Genomic DNA, 23,216 nt, shown 5'->3' with positions numbered 1-23,216 from the left:
TTGTCGAAATTCCCTATGAAATAAAGTGATACATGTTTTTATTAAATCAACATCACTAGCCTTAAAGATTAAAATATCTTTTAATCTTTAAGGCTAGGCTATTACGATCTGCAGCTTTTGAAGTTGATGCTACACTGAAAAAAATTAAATATTTTTTTTCGGTGTAGAACAAATATTACAAAAAGATTGTGTATATCTTAGTTCAATTCAATGTTTGCCTTGCTTTGAAAATCACATTTTGTTTTTAATAATAATCTTTAATCTGCGATATCCTTTTGTTGCTCGTTCGTTTCGTCGACTGCAGTTTCACCAGAATATTCTCTCCTGGAGTGTTTGAAAAATTGTGTGATTTTTTATTTGTCTGTCGTTTCTTTTCCAGACGATTTCAAAATGTTTGTTTACGCTTTAGAATATCTGTAAAATTTTTGATCTACCAATTTTTGAGTCACCAATTGTTCATTTGTCACGATACATACATCAAACCTAATAAAATGCGCACTTTTTTGCATTTTGCCCGGAAAATGTACTTTTTAGGTTCTTTTCTAAAAAAACAGGCAAAAGTGCGAAAAGGCTTCGAATTCTTTTGTTAAAATAGCGCCACGCATAGAGGTAAAGTGCGGGCATTTTCAGCACCGCCGACAAACGAGAGTGCTGCGATTGCCCTGTTTCCTTTTTTGAATTCTTTTCTGCCCGCTGAAACGGCAGCATTTTTTAGGTTGATGACAACATTTTAAAAATGCGCATTCTGTACAGACAAAATGAAGGCAAAGCACTTTTTTCGGAAAAGAAAACACCATAAAACTTAATACCTACCTTAAAGTAGTGCAAGTGCGTTCTCTCCGTAAACACTATAATTACACCACAAATGCAGTACTTTTCCACAGTAAATGAATAAAATGTGCATTAAAACTGGGCAGAAAATAAAAAACACGTACCTTCGAACTTATAAAATAATTTAGAGATTACACTTTTTAAAAACTGCACATTTTTATGAAAATCTTCGGCGGCCTTGTGAATTCGTTCGGGGGTTATTTTAAGCCGTTTCAAAACTTCGTAAATATAGTCGGCGGCTAGCCGAAACCGGCTGGCGCAAGACTCTGGTACCCAATACTTATCCCCAACTGCATGGAGTTTTTTTCTTTTTTTTTGGAAAACTATACAAAATGCAAATGAAATAATTCTGCCTGGCAGTGCGGAATAGTTTTATAATACCAATTAGAATAAGCAGTACTTCGCGTGTTTACTCACTTGCCTAAAACTTGAATGTATATTCACAATTGTGTGATAACCCATTTTCCAGATATCGTAATAGGCACTGTAATATTTTCATTTTCACTACCGACATTCGCCGACTATGTGTTCATTCATTTGATAAACCCGTCTTTTGGCTACAGTGTTGCCAACTCCCCAAGGCCAAAAAGCACCAAAAATATATTATAAATTCGAACATACCACCTTCCACCACAAAATCGAAAATTAAACGCTCTACTAAAAAAAATCTTCCGAAGTTGTATTATACAACTTTTGTGAATTGAATTTTAAGAAGTTAACGTGGGTATTAAGATCGAGTTTAGCTGCTAAAATTACCATTTTTCATAATTACTTTTCTTAAGTAATTCATTTTAAGGAATACAAACTTTGTGAAAATTTGCTTTTGGCTATTCCCCATCAAGTTCTAATAAAATTTGCAGCAAATATGCATAATTTTATGCCTTCTTACTCACCATTATGAACCGCTATTCAAGTATACACTTTGATCAGTTTTAATGCTTTCGTCCAATTCATTTTGATCAGTGATGTTTTTCAACTTTCAAAATATTAATATATGGAAGGAGTCTAAAATTCGACACTCATCGCTCGACTTTCCTACAGAATACCCTAAATAACAATATTAATTAAAAAATAATCAATACCAACTTCATAACAATCAAATTCTATATTTGGCAATAAATTTGAGTTTTTTCGGCTCTTGAAAGTCTAATCAAAATTTTTGTATCAATTAAACTTAATACCGTTCAAAATAAAAAAAAGCACCAAAAGCACTAAATGAAAATGCCAGAAAGCACCAAGTTGGTGCTTTTTTGAAAAGGCACCAAAAAGGCAATTTGGTGCTTTTTAGAAATCAAAAAGCACTAAATTTGGTGCTAAAAGCACCAAATTGGCAACACTGTTTGGCTACTTTTCAGCTTTAGTAAAATCGAAATTCGCTCCAACCAGTGAACTCTTGCGTTACAGACCGACGTTGCCACATCACAAGAATGGAGTGCCGCCAGTGTAGTTGTGAATACATTGTCTGACATCTAATGCGCTTTACAGACTATCAGTTATTCCGGATGACAGTGCTCGTGTCGAACATATCCCATATATTGTGCACATTATAAGTTAAGTCCGAAGGCATAATCGATACTGCTGCATGTTTATGGGATCGATAACACATTTGCCGATTATTTAGTCATCGCCAACAAGTCGTATCGATTTGACATACTGTAAGATTCTTTACAAACACCGACATTCCGTCCCGAATAACTGATAATCTGTAAACCGCATAAAGTTTCATAACTTTTTTTAATTCCCTCATGTTTATTTACAAAACATTTAACCGTCATAAATTTCTGAATCTTTCCATATTTTGCCAAGAACTTTTTTCCAATTAAATTCCTTACCTATAAAAACAGTATTTTGTATTATGCGCTTTACAGACTATCAGTTATTCCGAACGGAATGTCGGTGTTTGTAAAGAATCTTACAGTGTGTCGGATCGATACGACTTGTCGGCGACTAAATAATCGGTAAATGTGTTATCGATCCCATAAACATGCAGCAGTATCGATTATGTCTTCAGACATAACTTATAATTTGTACAATATATGGGATATGTTCGACACGAGCACTGTCGTCCGGAATAACTGATAGTCTGTAAAGCGCATTATGCTCCTTGCAGACTATAATTTTATCCCGACGACAGTGCCCTGCCAAAATGTTTTGAATTTGAGGGCTCTTCTGAGAATGCCCACCACGTCGAAAACAATCGTATACGACATCCAAAACTCGTCGGAAAAGCGCCGTCACTGTTGAGAAGTTGTACCACGCCAAGTTACTACAAAAAAAGTATCGCATGCGTAGATAGCCCATACAAATGTTATATCCAGTGCAAAAAGAAAACAGCCCTATTTTGTGAAACACCAAGCGCAACTAGCTTCTTATAATTTATTTAAATAAAAAATTAAGTGCTGAAAACATAGCTATTTCACTTAAAATTGTAAAAGGTATATTGGTGAACAATTTTTGACCTTCCAAATGGAATAAAGTGATTGTTTTTCAGATATTTTACAGACACGCTGCCTCCATTGAGAATAAAAACACTGACTGATAGACGCTGCAACATGTAACTTGCCACTTGTAAATCAACATCATTCTATTATTAATGAAAAAAAAAATTATGTTAAATGTATCGTGATAGTGTTACAAATGTTATATTTATAAGAATTTATAAATGTTTAATCAAATTAATAAACATCTACACAATCGTGTTTTACTTGACCACAATGATTCTTTTACAACTATCTTCAAATTCACTTTTTCTGATTGTTTGAAGGGGCTCTTATTGGCGTCGTTCTAAATTTATTAAAAAGGCACTTAATAATTGCACTCATGCGATACTGTTTTTGTAGTAACTTGGCGTGGTACAACTTCTCAATAGTGACGGCGCTTTTCCGACGAGGTTTGGATTAGAGGTGTGCCGTGACACGAAATTGTCGTGACTCACGAAAATTTTCGTGACTCACGCGTGAGTCGTGAGTCACGCTCATGGCAACGGCGTGAGTGTGCGTGAGCGTGATTAACAAACCAAATTGTCGTGCGTGAGCGTGAGTCACAAAAATATTATCTTCGTTAGTGTGCGTGAGTAAAAATTTACGCTCACGAAAATAATCCTGCTCTCCAACATAAAACGCTTAAGAGTTAAATTCATTTACAATTTTAGTGACACCTGGGATGTTAAGAGTGTAATAACGCTCTCGATTTTAATAATGCTCATGTTTTCAGACGCGTCGCTAAGGTAAATTACTCAAAAAATTGTTCGTGAGTCACGACATTTTTCGTGAGTCACGATATTTTTCGTGAGTCACGGTATTTTTCGTGAGTCACGACATTTTCGTGCGTGAGTGTGCGTGTATACAAATTTTCTTTTCGTGAGTGTGCGTGAGTCCTACCAAACAATATCGTGCGTGAGTGTGCGTGAGTAAGATTTTTCCGTCGTGAGTGTGCGTGAGCGTGAGTAAAATATTACTCACGTGTACACCTCTAGTTTGGATGTCGTATACGATTGTTTTCAACGTGGTGGGGATTCTCAGGAGTGCCGTCAAATTCAAAAAATGTTGGCAGGGCTCATGTATAAAAAATTCTTACTCAAGGTGTACCAATAATTTTTATTAACTCACTTTGTGACCAATGTACCAATAATGTTTATTAACTCACTTTGTGAGTGAATACTTAAATTAAATAATAAACTACCATAAAAACCCACAATTTTAACAAATTGGATATATTTTTCCGGGATCCCGAAAAATCCCGGGATTCAAAATAAAAATCCAGTCCTGAAAATCCCGGGATTTCGGGACGGGATTTATCCCTGGTGACAGCCCTAATGCAAATGTTCCATCCAGTACTAAAAGAAAAGAGGCCATTTTACTTTTTCTACCTTATAAGTGTACCCTGGGCTAAGCAGTTCTTTTGGAGCTGGCGCCCAAAGTAACTTCAAAACACAAAAAAAAAAAAATAAAAAAATTTGCCATCAAAACCTGTATCTAAAGAACCATTTTTTTATTTAATTCAATTTTAATTAAATTCGTTAATTATAATTAGCAAATCTGTAATTACGGTGCTTCAACATAAAGTTTTAGACGATTCCTAATTATTAATATGAAAACAAGTTTTTCAATTTATCATTTATTGCGTAAAACAGTGATGTGAAAAAAGTAGCCTCGTTCACACAACATCAATATTGTCATTGCTTGTGGGGGGGTACAAACAAGAAAAAAGGCAGAACCGGGACAGCACCATAGAAAACAAGAATAATAATTGCAGAGAAAGAAGATTAGCACTGCACGATTCCCACAAAGAAACCAACACAAGAGAAATTATTGTCACGCAAAAGAACCTAAAAAGCCATGGAGTTTTCACAAGACCCCTACGAGTTTAAGTTATATCAAATGTTTAAGAGCTGCGATACCAATAACCACGGATACCTGGATGAGCAATCGTTGCGTCGCCTGTGTGGCCTTCTGGAACTTAGGGACAAAGGTTCGGTGCTAATTGAAAGTCTGGCTGCAGAGGGTCGGACATCCCATGTAACATTTGAAAACTTCAAGGAGGCATTGCTAAACTTTCTAGGCACTGAATTGGATGGTGGGGGTGGCGGTAGTGGTGGAAATTCACAGCAACAACACACACAACCAGCAACATCCGAACATTGTAAGACATCACGAGGCGACGAATGTACGGGAGATGGCGGTGGCAAATCAATTGGTAAGTTCGATATAGATCGCAACGAAGAGGAAGAACATTGGTAATAAAGAGCTATATGTGAAATAAATTTGTTTGGAATGCCCAACTCTCCCGTTTACCCAATTTATGCCAAAATCTATGGAGGATTATATCGTACTTTTTGTATACGAAAATATTTTTTTTGCATAAGGGCTAGAACAAAAGAAATACAAACAAAAAGGAAACTCCTAGAAGACAAAGAATTTATTGATTGTTTAATGAAAAAACGTTAGGCTGCCCTTTCATTAACACCTAGCTTGATATTTTTGGTAGTGATTTCCAATCATAAACATGCGAAACTCTTTTTCACTTTCGCCGCTATATTACGTCAAGACAGACAAACAATAACACTAATAAGCAAAGATAAGTTTGTGTTCCCTGTGTTGTACGCGTATATGGATACAAATACATCGCTCGCATAATCACAAACAAGCGTAATTAAAAAATGCAACAAATTTGTATACCATCCATCTGTTAAAACTTCCGAGTGAATGAAACTATCGACTCGAAATTTGGCACAAGTTGTTATCACTGTAGGTCGTATAGTATTGCAAATAGGGCATATCGGCTCACTTTTAGGTATAGCTCCCAATAAACTGATTCACTGATTTAACACCTTGAGCCTCCTTTAGGAGCAAATTTCATCCGATTCGGTTGAAATTTGATACGTGTTGCATTCTAATAACCATCCATATCGGTCGATAATTATATAGTATATATATAGCTCCCTTATATACCGACCCTCAAATTTGATTTCTTCAGCCTCATGGGGGTACAAATTTCATCCATTTTGGTTAACGATATCAGTATGTGGCCTCTAAATACCATGCATAATTGAGTCCATATATGGTCATTATAATATATTGACTCCTTCGTATAAACCGATCAAGAATTATAGTAGCTTATATTAATATTATAAAACTTTTTTTATTTAACATAGGCTCCATACAAAAAATGCTAGATTTTTGGCAGATTGGAAGAATTCTTGATGTTTTGGTAAATTTTGCAAATCCTTCCTCTTCAACTAAGAGGTACTTTAATTTTCTATATAAATAAAATTTTCTTTTTCAAATAAAGTTTTGAAAAATATTTCTATAGAAATAACATTTTGGCCAACTTTTCGTTAAAAATTTAATTTAAAAAAAAATCTATATAAAATAAAAATTTGAAAAAAATTTCTATAGAAATAAAATATTGAGAAAATTTTCTATAGATATAAAATTTTAAGAAATCTTTCTATGGAGATAAAAAATTTGAAAAAAAATTGAAAAATATAGAGAACATATATTTAAAATTTTGAGATAATTTTCTATTTTAACATTTTGAGAAACTTTTATATAAAAATAAAATTTTGAGAAACTTTCATATAAAAATAACATTTTGAGAAACTTTTATAAAAAAATTAAATTTTGAGAACGTTTTCTATAGAAATAAAATTTTTAGAAAATTTTTATAGGAACAAAATGTTGAGAAAATTTTCTGTAGATATAACATTTTTACAAAATTGTCTCTGATAGGAGGGGTCATTCATTCATTCGAAGAATAAACATTTTTTTCATACTAACCACAAAAATATGATCAAATACTTCAAAATGAGATTTTCTTTTCATTTGATAGATTTGTAAAATTTTCTTCAAAGTTTTAAAAATTATGTTTGGCAAGAGTGAATAGAAGGCGCAAATATCATCCAAATTGCCTGAAATTCGAAATGAAATTTCCTGACTTTAGTTCTCGTGCTCATTCGAGTAATAGGGGTAACACTTTACAGAATTTAGATCTAAAATCGTATTAAATGCATTATTTGATCCAATTTTATTCTTCGCTTCGAAGTGAAACTTAAGATTACTTTAGAACACATACAAAAGTGGGTCTTATAGATCCAGAATCCATTTGTTGAAATTTTAGATTTAGCTACGGGAACATTATCATCTGAACCGATCTTCTTGAAGGTGCATGTTTCATCAGAAATTCTATAAATTTTCAAGTAATCCGACACGACGCGGATGTTTTAAAGGAAATTATTTTTATTATAGTGGTATGTATTTTATATACGACCCGATTAAATTGGCGGGCATATATATAATTGTTTCCTTTCCCGTAGGAGAAAGTAAAATGTGCATGTTTCGCCCAAAATTCTATAAGGTGTTTCTGTTCTTTTAAATATTCGTCATTATTATAATCTAATCTAATTGATTGTGACTATTTAGATAGTGCTTTGTTATGTTTTAATGTGCACATTGGTCACTTAGATTATTTCGCTTTTCCAGTTTAATGGTTCGTGTCCCCACAGAAAACGTTAATCGTTGATTATATTTTATACCGAAATTCAATTTTATTAAAACATAAGCAACATTACAGACAATTATTTTTACATAGCAAAAGATAGCCCCCCACCCACGAAAAATTATGTTTTCTTATAGAGCAAACAAATTGAGATACTATCGGGCTAACATTCAATTTGTATGTATTTGAATTTTTAATTAAAGAGGACTATGTTGTCAAAATTTAAATTTATATGTTTTAGGGTTAAGAAAATATTGCCAACAAAAAAATTGCGATTTGCGATTCCTAATATCAGAATATACCCCAGCATCTTTGCTTACGATAATTAGTAATTAAATGATTAATTACAATTATTTAATTACTAATTATCCTAAGCAACGATGTTATCTTTTGCTATGTAAATTTTTTTAATATTGTGAAGCAAATTATCTTGCAAGAAATTTTTAGCATTTTAATTATTGTTCATGGCATCACCCATGTACCTTTATTGAGTTTTGGCAATGTAAGTTTTAGTAAATCCTATTTATGATAGTCTAAGCCATTTGTGTAGCATGTAGGTACGCGAATTTATACGATCGGAAACACCTGACTTTTATATACCTCTTCCAGGTAGATTAGCCGGACATATGTGAATTTAGCCTTTTGTCTAAATTATGGTATAATGATAAGTGGAAATATTTTTGCATTATGGGAAATCCTGGAAGATATCTTATTACAATTATTACCTGTACTTGCATATATATAGGAGGGCGGTACTGCTTTTAAGCATTAGTTGTCTTTAAGATACAAACCGTCATAGACAGTCCTAGTGCAAAAAAATTAAATTTATTTAAATCATTCATTAACAATGGGAACTCATTTCTTTTATAAAAAGGCCAAAATCTTCAATGACCCAACAGTGGATGAATTGGCCCGTTATCTTCGTAAGATATCTTTGGATTTTAAAGATAATCAATATTGGCTATTATTGTCGTTGTTCTTCTAATTACAATCTCGTCCATATATGTGTTTTTACAGATCGCGCTTTAATACTCAACGAACAACAAGAAACCTATATCGATAGTCCTCCGGAATCTTCCGATCGGGAGGTTTCACCAAAACTAGTTGTGGGAGCAAAAAAATACGGAAGACGTTCTAGACCTCATATTCCAAAAAACAATGATCTTACAGCTTCTGATTCAGAGGAATCCACTGATGAAAAGGACAGTAACTCACATCGTAGTTGTCTGACAGCGCAAGTGCAAAGATCATCATCACAAACCGATATACCGGGCTCAAGACGTCGTATGACAACAGGGCCCACTGAAACAAAATTGAAGCGTTGTGCCTCCTTGCCCGCACAAAGAAATCTATTTCAGCAGAGCAAAGCAAAATTGACAGCCAACAAGGTGAAAATTGGTAATGATTCTTTAATACAGCTAGCAAAGAAGCCCCTAAGCAGTAGCGTTGAATCACTTGGTAAGTTGTGTTTTCGATTTGTAAAAATTCGCTTTATTTATTTTTGGTAATTCATCTCAGTGCTTTTTAACATTGAAATCATCTTCTAGAGCTTATGTTTTCATTATAATCATATATATAATTTTCTACAGAATTTTTCATCCATGACAACACATTAGATATGTGCATACTTCTATTGTAATTTTTTTATGCATAGTTCATAATTCATGATAGGCTTTTGTCTAATGTAGAAAGAGTGGGATTTTTTGTTTTTGTATAGCTCGTAAATCCCTCAAGAGGTTGGTAAAGCGATACAACCCTCGTAAAGTAAAGGGAAAGTAATATAATGCAAAATAATTGATATCATTTCGTCTGTTGTTACCATGTATTTTTCACATCAAGCTTAAGAACTTCACTATAGTCAATGCCTACTAGTCGTTGTAGACCATCAAATGCATTCATGCTGCTATGTGATCTGTTTTGAATTGCCACCCGCAAAACCATACAACAATCCAATTTTATTGTTAATATGTCAATTTATAAAATTAACTGTGACGTCGCTTCCTTTTTCTAAATTTCGCACATAGGGTTGGAATAGCAAAGAAGAGAAAATACTTAAGTTTTTTTTAATATTCTTTTACTTACGGAGTATAAGTTGCTGATGTAAAAAACAATCTTAAATTCCATAACTGGGAATCTGCTTTTGGTAACCGACTCCGAACAGCGTTTCACGTTATGGTGAAATAACCACAGTTGTTCGCTCGAAACTCGATTTAAACTCATTACCCACAACCAAAATTTTCACCAATATCAATTTTACATTTTTTGTTATTTCAACCCATTGTAAATATGAAATGTTCCATATCTCGCTATTTCGCTTACTACTACATTCTATAGTTATTTTGTCTTTCTGTCCCTACTGTTTGTCTTCGCGCAGCATAATGTTTTTTTCCAGGGAGCCCCATCCACATTTGTTGTCTCTTGTTGGAAGTAATGCTTAATCTTGTATTTCATTTTGTATTATTGGTTAGTTCAAATTCTGACTTCTTTCACTTTTCAACTTCACCGCGTAAATAAAACAATATTGGAAACAATTTAGGTTTGAAAAATCTTTCATCTGCCATGCACGCTGTTTGGAGTTCGTATGAATGGGAGTTAAGCAAAACTCATTTTAAAACTGGACATTTGGCTAAAGGTTTGTTTTGAAATTTGTTGCAAATAACTGCCATAACTATGTAAGAAACCAATAAACAAAAAATATTTATCGAAAATTATTTCTAAAAAATGGCTGGTGGTATAAACTGCACGCTCTTCTTAGAGTGGCTATATAGTTGCTGTAGTGAAATAAATCCGACTTTAAGCACATCATGTAATTATAGATTTTGTAGTTCTTTCCTGGCACTACTCTCCTTCTGTCTATCGATCTTTTTCTTTTGTACACCTTTAACAAGCTCATTGTTTTCTATTTTGAGTTTTTTTCTTTTGTGTCTTTCCTAAACTGTCTTTCAGTTTTTTTTTTTATGGAAATTGTTTAATAAGCCAAAAAGGAAAATTGAGTCTAATTTGTTAAAGGGAGGATGGAGGAGGAGATGTTTTTATAAAGGCTCAATTTTTGTTAGTCAATTATGTGTGTTTATGAAATATTTTATACGATTTGTATCTTGTCATTCAGATTCGCCAGCTTTTATGGAAACTCTGCCTGTAAACACAATTTTGGACATGTGGGAACGTTCGCAAATACCCAATGGGCGAGGTATTCTGTTGGCTTTGGGTTTCGATAGCGATGAAATCAATTTAGCCCAATTAAACAAGGTAATGGAGGAAGAAATCCCCAATTTAGATGAAGAACCCCAAATGGCGTTAATGAAAGCCTGTTTGGCCTTGCAATCGGTTGAATTGTCAAATCTGAGACAAGCCTCCAAGCAGTTACATGATGAAAACACTAAGCTAAGATCAGATAATAAGGATGCAAATAGACGCATAGCTTTGTTGGCTGTAGAAATTGATGAAAGACATGCTTCCTTGGAAGATGCCACCAAAAAAGAAGTAAGTCCAATGATATATTAAATGTGAATTCTATTGATGGGTTTCTTTAAACTTAGATACGTCTACTGGAACAACGACATGCTGGAGTTGTCAGAGATTTAACAGCACGTTTGGCTAATGATCGTGAAAATTGGTCTAATCTCAATTCACGTTTAGAGGCGCGTATCAAGACTTTTGAACAGGATGAAATTAAGTTAAAAACCGAACTGGAATTGGTACGCAGAGAAAATGAAGATTTGGAGTCTGAGCAACACAAAATGCAAAAACAATTGACTGAATTGCTAGAGAAGAACATTGAGTTGCAGCGCGAACTGACCGACATGGATGAGACTAAACATGGGGCCAGCCAACAACGAGAAAACTACGATGAAAAGTCTATGGCTGATGATGAAGTCTTGCATTTGGTGGAAAAAATCTCTAGTCTACAGGTGGAAAACTGTAATCTTAGAGATAAGAATGATGAGCTTGTGGCTGAAGTGGAATCTCTGCATCATGAACTTAATAAAATGAAACTTAAATCGAAAAAACCGTTGCAAAGTAGTGAAGAATCCACTAGTGGGCATGAGGAAAATGATGGTAGCTTATCAAATACTGGAACGAAACGCCGAGGTGACTCTCCTACTAAGACCAGACTCATTGAAGAAAGTCCGCGTTTAGGCAAGTTGAGAAAATGTACTAACGATGAAGGCAGCGAGGCAAGTGATACCAGCGGAGAGTGGATGGCTTTAAATTCTGAATTACAGAATACACACCACATCAAACTGTCCAAACAGGCCCAAGAGGAAATGGATGCTCTCAAAAAGCGTATCACAGAATTGGAAGAGCAACTGAAACTTGCAAAAGAATCACGCGTGGTCAATGCCGAGCCTACTACGTCATCCTCCCCCACCCCCGAAGAACGCTGCAAGGAGCTGGAAGCTAGTTTGGAACAAATGCAAAAAGCATATGAAGATTGTGAAGACTATTGGCAAGCTAAGTTAACCGAGGAGAGGGCCCTCTTCGACAAGGAGCGACAAATTTACGAAGAAGAACAACAGGAGAGTGACAAAAAATTCACAGAACTCATGGAAAAGGTTCGCGAATATGAGGAACAATTCAGCAAAGATGGTCGACTCTCGCCCATCGAAGAGAAAGACATGCTTGAACAGCAGTATGCTGATCTAGAAGCCGAGGCCGAAGAAATACGAGAAAATGCTCGTAAAATGTTCGAAGAAAAGTCTCGGGAAATTGAAGCTCTTCAAAATGAAATTGAAGATCTTCGTTTGCGTTTGGGAGAAAGTGTTGAAATACTTACCGGTGCATACGAGTTGAAGCCAGAAAATGCTCCTAACACGATAAATACCAATCTAGCAGAGTCATGTAGTCCGGCCAGTTCTCCGATTAGTTATCTTTGGCATCAGAGCACAATTCAAGAGCCATCAAAGACATGTCAACCACTAGAAAATAATTTACCAACTATATTATCCATAACACCGGCGAGCAATCACGCAGTACGGTGAGTATTCCAAGGAAACTTAAATTCAGTTGATTCCGTTTCGTTTTCAATGCTTGCTATTTGTTTTGTGTTTAACATAATTCATTTATACTTAACTTATTCCCCATATTAATTTAAATCATTCATTAACATAATCACATTTTTAGCTGCTCCTTCCCTTTGAGAATCGTCTAACACACACGATCGGTTTCCCCTCTCCACAAAAAAAAAATTCTAATTGGCTAATTGGCAATGTGCTTTGATTTTAGCCTCCCAAAGGACAAAAAGTAAGGGTCTTGTTCATAAATAATTACTGCTTTTCATTATTACTTTGAAAAGTATTTGTCTTTATGAATACGACCCTTGCATTGTATATAGAAAGATTCATACATATATGTGTAAATAAATAAAGTTGACTTCAAAAGTTCGTTAAAAATGTTCTCAAAGAGAATAATTCTTACACTAAATACCAATGAGAACACGTTTTTATAATTTCTTAACTCCTGCCGGTATCCTCCACCCTCTAGTTTTAATTATCACATTTAGACTAACCTATTGAAAATCAATCTATGTTGTAAATAAAATGTATCATTTTTATTATACTGAGTTTTTATGTATTTTGTTTTTTTATTATTAATTCGCTATAGACTTATTTGGTGGATTTCAAGCATGTAATTATTTTTTTGTTGGTTACTTTCGCTGTTTCATTTCTTGGTTAATACAAATAACGCTGGTCTACAAGGAATGGGGAATTATACAAATTTGTTGAGTTTGGTGGAGGTTAACATTTAACGTACTTTTTGGGGAACTCTGTTTGGTTTGTATGCACAGTTTTTAACTATTGCGTAGAAGGTTCCGTGCAAGACATAATTTTTTAAAATTTAAATAAAACGAAACCTTTTCCTATTTTTTATCGGGCAGCACTCAGTGATAAGAGAGAAATTCACCACTGTGGTATCACAATGAACTGAATAGTCTAAGTGAGCCTGATACATCGGGCTGCCACCTAACCTTTTCCTATTTATATATCTAGATCATTAAAAGACCAAATTTATTAGTTTCCTGTACCCAATTTATTAGTTTCCGCCTAAAACGACCATTTCTATTATACACATTTTAGTTATTTATTTCAAAGAATCTCTAAGCGATTTCATAAATGGTGTGGAACAGAGAACTGCAACCGATGGCTTTTTTCGTATTGCAATCTTACCCACAAAATGTCGGTGGCAGTGAGTAAAACACCAATTACCATGCGATCTTTTACATTGATACAAATGCGAGAATAAAAACACCACTAGTATATAACAATGTTCGTATGCAGTATCTTGCAATCTTAAACCGATCGACAACAACGCTCGGTAAACAAAAAACGAGTGTGGCACTTAAGTGTGATTGCACTCAACAACAACAATTACCAGCAGTTGGCATTAGCTCAAGAGAATTGAGAGAGTACCAAATAAGAGAATACCAAAGTGCTGAGATATGGGTAACCAATTTGTGTGATTGCATTACTGCGGTGTTTTCAACACTTATACTAACAAACCAACACTTATACTAACAAACACCGACAGTCGTCGGTTTCATTGGATATTGGTGGTTGAACATTTTTTACCAATTGGTGTTTTAAGATTGCAAATATTGGTGTTTACTAAATACACTGGTCGGTAAATCGCAGCCGTTCTCTGGTGTGTAACCCCGTCGGACTACATATATTTTCTTTTTAAATTAGAAAATAATTTTTTGAAGTCATGGTAAATTTAATATCGTTTTATTGAAAACTGAACATATATTATCATCTTTCGCGATTATTGAAATTAGAGATTCAAAAGCCAAAAACATCTCGACTACTCGAATTTTTGTAAAAACAAGACCAAGTCAGTTTTTGGTAATCTTCAAAATCACCTAATCGACTTTTGATGTTGGTCGAAATTGACCGAATAATAGACCTTTTTAGCGAAAAAATCTAAAAGTCGCTTTTGAGGGCCAACTCGGGTTCGTTTATACCTGCTTTCTTTATTCCTGCGAACCTTAAAAAACCTTAACCTTAAAGAAATGTCTGCTAAAAATAACAGTCGATATGTGTTCTTATACTCTTGTACTTCAGGGTCTAGCTGGAAATTGTAAAATTGTTTGGATTTAAAATGTTACCCAAAGCTCCTTTAAGAACCAAAAATAGTTTTTTTTATGATAAATGTCAGATATTTGTGTAAATACAAAATATATTCATGCCTGTTTTGGCTCTCACCACACTGCACACCACACATTCTTCACACCTCTCAAAAAGTTTTTCTGACTCACATGTAGGAACACTTTTTCTGACTTCTGATCGAAAAATGTAAATGCAGACAGAAACAATGTAATGGTATAAAAATTGAAAAAAAAACAGAAGATTTTTTACTAAAATTTTAGATATTTTTTAAAATCGTATTTCATGCCATATGTAAGTGATTTTGCTCTTATTGTGTAAAAAAATATAAAAATATATTAAAGATTCAGAATCTGCTATTTATTTGTGTTAAAAAAAATCTTCTAACTGTCCTAACATACGATAGCTGTACACATGGCCCACACAGAAAAATGTTCGTTTTCGTTTTTCAAGTCTGTGACGGTGAAAAGAGTAGTCCAGAACACCGCTTAAGTGTGCACCTTACGAAAGCCATACCAGAACAGGCAAGATTGTGTTACTATAGTGCCTAGTTTAAAATGTTTGTTTGCTTAAGATAATATAAAACGTATTTTAGTATGAACCTTGAAAATAGCAGACAATGTTTGCTGTTTCAGCAAACTAACACTGTTTGCTGGATTAGTATATATATCAACAACGGGGAAAACGAAGTATGAAAAATGCTAAATATTTTTATACCCTTCACCACTACTGTGGTACAGGGTATAATAAGTTTGTGCATTTGTATGTAACGCCAAGAAATAATTGTCATAGACCCGTCTTTTAGTATAAATTAAATTCTGAGTCGATTTAGCGATGTCCGTCTGTCTGTCTGTCTGTCCGTCCGTCTGTCTGTATATGTAATTTTGTGCACAAAGTACAGGTCGTAGTTTAAGTCCGATCGTCCTCAAATTTGACATAACGTCTTTCTTCGGGTAGAAGACAATCGCTATTGATTTTGGAAAAAAATCGGTTCAGATTTAGATATAGCTGCCATATAGTTATCACCGATTTGATCATAATTCACGTATTTATGAACCGACGTTCTTCAAATTTTGTACATCTGAATGTTTTGTCAGTCCCGTAAAAACTACCAAATATCAGCTAAATCGGTTCAGATTTATATATAGCTCCCATATATATCTTTCGTCCGATTTTGACTTATATGACCCCAAAAGCGAGAGTTTTGCCCTGATTTGCTTCAAATTTTGCACAGCGAGTACGTTTAATAGTATCGTTAATTGTGCCAAATTTAGTTGAAATCGGTTCAGATTTAGATATAGCTCCCCTATATATTTTTCGTCCGATTTTGACTTATATGGCTTCAAAAGCCAGAGTTTTGCTCTGATTTGATTAAAATTTTGTACAACAAGTACGTTTAATAGTATCGTTAAGTGTGCTTAATTTGGTTAAAATCGGTTCCGATTTATATATAGCTCCCATATATATCTTTCGTCCGATTTGGATTTATATGGCCTCAAAAGCCAGAGTTTTGCTCTGAGTTTCTTGAAATTTTGCACAAGTAGTACGTTTTATAGTATCGTTAATTGTGCAAAATTTAGTTGCAGTCGGTTCAGATTGAGATATAGCTCCCATATATATCATTCGCCCAATTTGGACTAACATGCCCACAGAGGCAAAAGTGTTACTCTGATTTACGTGAAATTTTGCAGAGGGAGTAGAATTGAACTTGAAACTTTGCACAGACAGTAGAATTAATGTTCTGCATATGCGTGTTTAGTTTGGTTGAAATCGGTTCAGATTTTGATATAGCTCCCATATATATCTTTCGCCCGATTATCCGTAATATGACCACAGAGGTCAAAGTTGTTATCCGATTTACGTGAAATTTTGCACAGGAAGTAGATTCAACATAGTAACTATGCATGTGAAATTTGATTGCAATCGGTTCAGATTTCGATATAGATTCCATATATATGTGTTTCCTATTTAGGCAAAACTGGCCGAAATACCTACATTTTCCTTATCAAATCGCCACTGCTAAGTCGAAAACTTATGAAAATGACTCAAATTTTCCTATTACTCTATTACACATCTATCGACCGATAAATCATAAATGCACTTTTGCGAAGTTGCCTCAAAATTGGTTCATATTTAAATGTTTCCTATATTTTTTTACTAACATTGTGTTCCACCTCAGCGCATTAGCCGACTTAAATGTAAAATCTATAAGTATTGTAGAACTCTGTACAGATCTGCTCAGATATACAGAATATATGTGTATGGATTCATATAGCATCCAACACATTGGACGGATTTGATATGGTATCGAAAATGTGGACTTACAAAATGGTGAAGGGTGTAATATAGTCGGGCCCGCCCGACTTTAGACTTTCCTTACTTGTTTTTTATTAGGTTAGGTTAGGTTATGTGGCAGCTCGATGTATCAGGCTCACTTAGACTATTCAGTCCATTGTGAGCTCAATAACAAGGGACCTCCTTTTTATAGCCGAGTCCGAACGGCGTTCCACATTCCAGTGAAACCACTTAGAGAAGCTTTGAAACCCCCAGAAAAGTCACCAGCATTACTGAGGTGGGATAATCCACCGCTGAAAAACTTTTTGGTGTTCGGTCGTAGCAGGAATCGAACCCACGACCATATGGACCAACGACCCGATTTTCCTGTTTAAACCTCTAGAACCATTTTTTAAGTTGTCGCGTTTACGAGCCCAAAAATACGTGTGCTGAAAATTGTGCCCTGACTTTACTACTTAAATCGACTGAAGTTAGAACCCGAAATCGTGAAATCTAGTGCTCTTTGTGATTCAGCATTGATCTAGCCATTCAGTTTTTCTATCCATTAAAATTGCTTTAGTTCCCGAGTGACAAAAATGTCGGCTTGAATCTTTACAGAAATTTTTCCTATTCCTGTCTATAGGTTACCAGATATTTCAAATGAGATGACATTAAAAATAAATATCGTCATATAATTCGTCATATTAAATGTATGAAATTATATAATTCCATCATAATATGAATACCATATTTTGTAGAAAAATCAGTTGAAAATATATTGTACATGTCCCCCAATGGGTTCAAATTGTTGGTTGTTTTGTAGGTGAACTTATCGTGTTATTTTTATTAGGGTAATAATAAACTAAAATCGCCAGCTAATTTGTTACTCAAGAAATCGACACGAAACTAACAAACACTTAAATCTTTTGCGTTGTTCACATTTTTTGTTTTAGCATAAATTTATCCACATCGGAAACTACAATTTTCAGCACTCCACCACAAACATCACTGCAGTCTCCCATTGAGAAACCTCATCAGTCACAATCTCAGGCCACAGCACCTTCAGAAGCGGGAGATGTAGCCGATTGTGAGACCTCCTCAACGACATCAGGCAAAAGTTTCGAAACCCATAGCGTTCATTCGAATCACAGTCAACAGCGTAACGCACATCTGGCCGCTATGAAATCGAACGGCAATAGTTCAAAGAATAGTTCTACTAGTCCAACGCCTAGCGGTTTAAAGGAAGAATTAAAACGCTTGAAATTCTTCGAACTCTCATTGAAGGATCAAATCAAAGATTTGTCTTTGCAACGAGATGGTTTAATCATGGAATTACAGCAATTACAAGAAGCTAAGCCAGTATTAGAGAAAGCCTATGCGGTTAGTGAACACGCACTCATATCTATGGTAGTGAAATGCGAAGTATTGATGTTTTGTTTTGTCTGTTTTATTTGTAGCGGACAGCACATCCTTCATTGATTCAAAGAGTAAATCAATTGGAATTGAAGAATCGTCATTTGCAGAATGTTATAAAACAACAGCAGCAATATACTGAGTCAATAATGCAACGTAGGTATAATTGGGGAATTCATTAGAGTCGAGTCGAGTTAAAAATTTAATTGATTCCACAAATTTTTTAATTGAAACAAAAATCAATCACAAAAATTAATAGTATCAATTAATTTTTTAATTTACGTTCAATTAATTTTTTAATTGATACTATCATTTCTGTGATTGAAGAAATTTCAATTAAAAAATTAATTGGATCAATTAATTTCTTGATTGAATCATAAAAAAAGTTTTGTGTTTTTTTTTACTGACTTTTTCTTCCGAGTTGGATTAAAATATTACTTGTATCAATTAATTTTTTTAATTAAAAACTTATTTTCAATCATTGACTTATTTAACTTAATGTTTCTATCTTGATTAAAAAGTCAATTGAATCAATTAATTTATTAATTAAAAAAAAATCAACTTCAATCATCTTTTTTTTAATTGGAAATATTTTCGTGATATTTGTTTTCTGTGTAATTACCTAATTCGATTTGTTGTTAACAATTTCAGAATCATGGCGCCATCATCAGATAGAGCTAAACGATTTACACCGTCGCTTAGAGGATCAAACAGCCGTGATTACTGAACAAGTTCAGCGTTTACAAAACGCTGACATTCTTGTTAAAGATCTCTATGTGGAAAATTCTCATTTAACTGCCTCTGTGCAGAGGATGGAACAGCAACGATTACGAGCAAATATGATACAACAACAGCAACAACAAAGACAGAATATATCAGTGTTACCAGGAATGCCTTAATAGCTTACCATTAGATAGAATTACACAAAAGCAACAAAGACATTGTATTAAAATATTTCAAGTTTTATCTTTTACATGTCTCCTTAAGAATTCTAAATCATTAATATCCAATTACTAATGGATATTTCCTAGTGAGAAATTCCCAAGAAGGGTATAAATTCTAAATAGGAGTCTGCACTAACAAAACCCAAAATTCCCTTGAACGTTTTTAATCAAGCAGCACATGTGGTTTTTTGGCTAGAGATCACTGCGTGTCACAAAGCATATTAAAATACCTTATTTTCCCCACATCAAGGTAAGCCATTTCATCCTATAGAAAAAATAAACTACATTAGCACTCCCTACATAGACATGATTCCTATAGTTTTCAAAAAAAATGTAGTACATAATTACAAATGAAGTTATTAATTCAACCGAACCTATAATGCCTTCCAATAGATTACCTACTTATACTTACTTAATTTTAATTTATTTAAACCACAAACAATCCAAAAACGAATATTTTCGGTTACAACGAATCCTTAGCAAAAACAAAACAAAGAACTATTTCTATATCTATTTATTATTTTTATTAGGTTTTGACAGAAAGACATGAAAAAATTCCATTTGAAATCCAAGATAATTTCAAAAACGCACAAGGCATATAAAGAAAAACAAATGTTGTATTGAAACAAAGTAGAAATTATATAAGACGAATTTATATGGGGATAAGCATATCCATCTTTTGGTCCTATATAATTTCGTTTTATATGGTAAATAAAGATTATCAATGCTCTTTTATTTTATTTTTAGTAATGCATAGAGAACAATGTGAAAGAATATTTATTTATAAACAAACAAATAGATAATGTAGAAAATTAAGTTTTACTAAAATTTTACAATAATTTATACATTTTCTTATGTAAAAAAAAACCTAAATTTCCTCCTACCCCTATCTATGTACTATATTTATCTATACCTTGTTTTCCAAATGAAACTTTGTTGAACTGAATTATTATATATTTTTTGCTCATTATATTTCTATCTTGTTATATTTTTATTTTTACATATACAATATAATACAGCATATTTTAATATCAATATGTTTTAAATATCTTCAAGCAATGGCTTATGGTGAACATTAATTTATAATGAAATATAAATTTATTCCCTATTAAAACAACAGTTTGAAGGTCTATGTTCACAAATTCGTATATCATTTTATAAAACGTTTCTACTGGAGCTAAGGGAGCCAAACCCAAATTAGGTAATTATTTCTGTTTTTGCAGCCAGACAAAAATTTTCTTAAAATTCGAATTCAAACATTATTTTAATCAGTTGAACCAACAAAATAAATCATTTAGTTAGAATTTTGTTAGAATTTAAACAAATCATTCGAGTTTTTAAATATTTTTATATATTGTTTGATTAAATACACTCAAAAAAAAAAAAAACTAATAGCAAACAAGTTATTATTAATGCATGCAATAAATTCTCCTGAAAAACATTAACTGAGAACCGATTAATTGTGATGTAGATAGGAGCTTAGATGGAATTGCAGTTTCGAGCCGCTCGAGATTTTGTTTTAGATTTGAAGTTGATTAATACCTAGTCACTTTCTCACATTGGAATGATATTAAATCACTTATATTATGGATCTAGAAATAGTACATAGACCATTGTTGATAATTAAGCATCATACGCTATATTGATTTATATTCTTTACGCAGCGCATACCACGTGTTGGTCATAACAGCAAAACAGTTTTCTAAAACAGTAGGTTTTGTTCGCTGACAAAGGGAAAGAGTCAATGCAGTTGAAAAACATGTTTCATTGCTGAAATAGTAAACAAATACTATTGAAAGTTTTTGACAAACGTCGCTGCTGAATTAGCAGATTACATTAGTTGAAATTGTTTTTTTCGAGGTCCAATGTGTGATATCCGACTGTTTCGGACTTACTGTCACGTTAATTCTCTCAGATAGTCTGGAGTGAAATTATAAGTTAATTCGGATCAGCAGAGAATTTAAGCAAACTACTGACTTTTTAGTAATAAGTCTACCGTTCCAAAATCGTAGATTGTTTGCTGTCTTAGCAACAACATTGGCAAAAACAGCAGTTTTTTTCAGTCAGTGTTTGCTATTACGGCAGTCTTTTTTCTATGAGTGTACATATATTTCATGGAACCAACTTTCTGTAAATGAGTCACAAGGTTGCTCAAGATATCCATATAAACTGAAGATCGGCTTATATGGTGTCATTTGTTATGTTTAGACATGCCGAGATTAATAGGATTTTTTTATTTACTACTTTGCAAATCCTATTTTTTTATTCTAATTTTAGTTATATAGTCCAATTTTCCAAATCCAACCAAGATCTGTATTGATTGTATGATATTATAATTTAAGTAAACTATGCCCTGCAAATCCTATTTTTGATTCTAATATTAGTTATATAGTCCAATTTTCCAAATTCAACCAAGTTCTGTATTGATTGTATGATATTATAATTTAAGTAAACTACACTTTGCGATGAAACTATCAATTTTTTTTTAAGATTGTTCAAACTCTCTCAGAAACAGGATTAACCAAGAGCGAGTACACAAACCATGTTCCAATACGTCTCAATTATCTCAATCTTCCTGTTGGTAAGTTTGTCTGACAGACCTCTTCACAACAGTGCATATTATGCTCTTCTAGGTGATATAGTTTCACATGTTGATATAGTCTCTTTATAGACGATTTATCAGATATGTTAAATCCGATTATATTTACATGAAATTTATACCACATGATTTACAACATCAGCCCAATTTTGAGAATTTAAAAACATTTTTGACTGATATTCAGAATCAGATTTTTTTTCATGTCATAATTGTATATGCGAATTTTCCCATTTCACATCTCGAGCATGAATTTTAATCAGATTTGCGACAAACTTGAAAATAAATGAGTGTTTTTAAGATCATCAATGTTCAGTTTTTCAATACAATCTCCATTTAGAATTAACATATATGCGGCCCCGGCTTTCTGTGCATCTGAAATGTACTTTTTTGTGATTTTGAACCGTTGCCTTTAAATCCGATCTTTGGATTTTTAAGGAGTTTCTGCAACATACTTAATTAGTTGATGACAGAATTGCCTATTTTTGTTTTTTTTCTGTATGAATCGTTTTTATGGTTTCATTATAGACCGCAGCTACTTTTCTATCCAGTATTAAAAGAAGGATTTTACTTGTATTACATAGAGGATGTTTTAAGTATAAAAAAACAATTTCCAATATGCTCTTAGCTGCAGTAGATACGCCAGTATTATTGTAATATCAGGAGCTTCAATACGAATTCGAAAATATTCCGTTAGAAAATAAACCTATTAACATTGAATTTTCTTCTTCTTTATTATACTTTTTAAAGCTCTCGAAATATTGTTTTGTTCTATTTAATAATTATAATGCAATGTATTTATCGATTTTTTTATCATCTTATCTTGATTTGGAGATTTTTAGTGCCTATTTTATCCTGTACATATCCTATTATAAAGTATTAATTTTTTTCAATTTTCTTAATATGGACTTGCTAATTTATTATTTTAAACCTTTTTTCAACTTATATTTTTAAGTTAATCTCTTCATATTGTTATTCAATAAATAAAAAGTGAAACATATTTTAATAATGTTGACTGTAAATTTTAGTAAAACAAATACAAAAATCCCAATAATATAG

General features: G+C 33.2%; 1 protein-coding gene across 4 annotated transcripts; it reads left to right on the top strand.

Moving 5' to 3' along the window:
- The first annotated feature begins 4,772 nt into the window (after nt 1–4,772).
- Nucleotides 4,773–23,166, top strand: Nin (blastoderm-specific gene 25D). Of its 4 annotated transcripts, none has more exons than XM_075297840.1 (8): nt 4,773–5,526; nt 8,845–9,285; nt 10,364–10,459; nt 10,937–11,310; nt 11,367–12,805; nt 18,194–18,584; nt 18,662–18,773; nt 19,269–23,166. In XM_075297840.1, the coding sequence occupies exons 1-8, from the start codon at nt 5,169–5,171 to the stop codon at nt 19,514–19,516; spliced, it is 3,459 nt and encodes a 1,152-aa protein (XP_075153955.1). In that variant the 5' UTR covers nt 4,773–5,168; the 3' UTR covers nt 19,517–23,166. The 4 variants fall into 4 exon arrangements, with proteins under 4 accessions (XP_075153955.1, XP_075153954.1, XP_075153956.1 ...); XM_075297839.1 differs by having other exon boundaries at nt 18,158–18,584; XM_075297842.1 differs by lacking the exon at nt 4,773–5,526 and adding an exon at nt 8,632–8,750 and having other exon boundaries at nt 18,158–18,584.
- Nucleotides 23,167–23,216: the final 50 nt, after the last annotated feature.

Source organism: Haematobia irritans, chromosome 2 (assembly GCF_050003625.1).
Source record: "Haematobia irritans isolate KBUSLIRL chromosome 2, ASM5000362v1, whole genome shotgun sequence".
Taxonomy (NCBI): Eukaryota; Metazoa; Arthropoda; class Insecta; order Diptera; family Muscidae; genus Haematobia; species Haematobia irritans.
The sequence above is the reverse complement of the archived record's forward strand: the minus strand, read 5'-3'. Positions and strand labels throughout refer to the sequence as shown.